At 49.5% G+C, this 1,762-nt stretch overlaps 1 protein-coding gene across 1 annotated transcript; it reads left to right on the top strand.

Annotated features, from left to right (window-relative positions):
• The first annotated feature begins 672 nt into the window (after window positions 1-672).
• Window positions 673-1,364, top strand: LOC118324910 (leucine-rich repeat-containing protein 38-like). Its single transcript, XM_035657418.1, has one exon. The coding sequence runs from the start codon at window positions 723-725 to the stop codon at window positions 1,362-1,364; it is 642 nt and encodes a 213-aa protein (XP_035513311.1). The 5' UTR covers window positions 673-722.
• The last annotated feature ends 398 nt before the right edge of the window (window positions 1,365-1,762 follow it).

Here is a 1,762-nt window from a genome sequence, read left to right as displayed (position 1 = left end):
AAGCAAAGGTGACAAAAATAAGAAGGGGACTGACGGAGGAGGCAGGGAGGCGAGCCTATGTAAGAGGCTGCTGTTGGCTGCACGTATATCACAGCGTCACATTTGAGTCACAGATGGCATCCTCATCTTCTGTCTGTGTGAGGAAAGAGCATTTTACATCAGTCAGTGAGGACTCTTGCTGTGGTTCCACTCCACTGATGCCAGGGGAAGTTGATTTACCTCAGGAGCTGACTAACGAGGCATGGAGGGCTGTCCCTGCTAGATATACACACATACACACAAACACAGGTCTCGTGGCTTACCCCACAAACCCCACCCCCCTCGACTCTGGTTCGTTACCCTCTATTTACCTCTGTGTTAATCCTCTCCCCTTTCACATCCCCCCTCCTCCCCGCTCTCTTGCACGCTCTCTCTTTTGCTCCTCCCATCTCTTCCCTCAAAGCCAGCAGGCTGCTATTTGATCCAGGCTGCTTGTTACATGATCTCCTGGAATATAACGCTTCCACACTCCTCCATGGCTTTTCGAGTTGTTATCGTTTTGTGGTGCAGAGAGCACGGAAGGATGCCAGTGCCACGCTGAACCTTCATCATCTAACCTTTCCTTCTCCCTCCCCTCCTGTGATCTTAACCTGTCTATCTGTCCGTCTCCCTGAACTCCCCTCTCACCCGCTGCTGAAACCCCCTCACCCCGTCTCCTGATTAATGCTGCTGCCCCGTCGACAATGTTACCATGCATTAACTGGCTGCAGCCTTTCCTTGCCTTGATCTCCTCCACCTTGCTCACGCGAGGCCATAACTGTCCATCTAGCTGTTTGTGTCCAGACCACCACACTGTGGACTGCACCAGCAAAGGTCTAACTAGAGTCCCGGACTCCATCCCTCTGGACGTTCGACGTCTTCTGCTCTCCAATAACTGGATTCCCTGGATTCCCTCAGACTTCCTGGTCCTGTACAGCGATCTAGTCTACCTGGACCTGAGGAATAATTCCCTCTCCCAGCTGGAGCCAGGGACCCTGAGTACCTCCTCTAGATTAGTCTTCTTGGACCTGGGGAGCAACAACCTGACAGAAATTCCATCTGGGACATTTGGGGAGTCCAGGAGTCTGATCAAACTGCGACTAGGGAACAACCCCTACCTAAATATGGTAGGCAGGGATGCTTTCACTGGGTTGACTTCTTTGAGGGAGCTGGAGCTGGAGAGAAATGGTCTCACAGAGCTGGACGTCAGCATCCTGGAATCCCTGCCGTCCCTCCGGATGTTACGTCTTGAAGGCAACCCCTGGTTCTGCAACTGCCACTTTGCCAAACTGTTTGTATGGCTGATGGAGAACCGCCACAAGCTCCCAAAGGGTAAGCTGCTTTAAGTACAGACATGCAGTCTTTGTCCCATTCCAGAGCAGAGGAAATACAATAATTTCTTTGAGATACATTTACTCTTAAGATTTGATTGAACAGCTAGAGAAATCCAAAGGCTTGACAAAAACACATCAATATAAAAACAAATCTTGGTGGTTAAATAGATGAGACTGAGCGCAGGTCTGCATCTTTGTATTCAGAGGTCCACAAAACATTATCTCAATCTGTTAGTTCAAAAATGGCAGTGAATTAGAAGACAGTTACATCTTGTTTATCTGGTGCTAGAGTTGACATATTTTGGTACGATCAGAATCAGGATGGGCAGAGCTGTGGAACCAGACCGGTGGATGACACAAAGCTGTAGTGGCACACAGACATCATGGCAACTTGCAGATGCAGAGTGAAG

Source organism: Morone saxatilis, unplaced genomic scaffold (assembly GCF_004916995.1).
Source record: "Morone saxatilis isolate NCDOM2014 unplaced genomic scaffold, NCSU_SB_2.0 Contig15, whole genome shotgun sequence".
NCBI lineage: Eukaryota > Metazoa > Chordata > Actinopteri > Moronidae > Morone > Morone saxatilis.
Note: the sequence above shows the minus strand (reverse complement) of the source record. Positions and strands in the feature narration are given on the sequence as shown.

What these genes read in the sequence shown, in the direction of transcription:
- LOC118324910 (XM_035657418.1), top strand. Translation starts at nt 723, where the DNA reads ATGTTACCATGCATTAACTGGCTGCAGCCTTTCCTTGCCTTGATCTCC.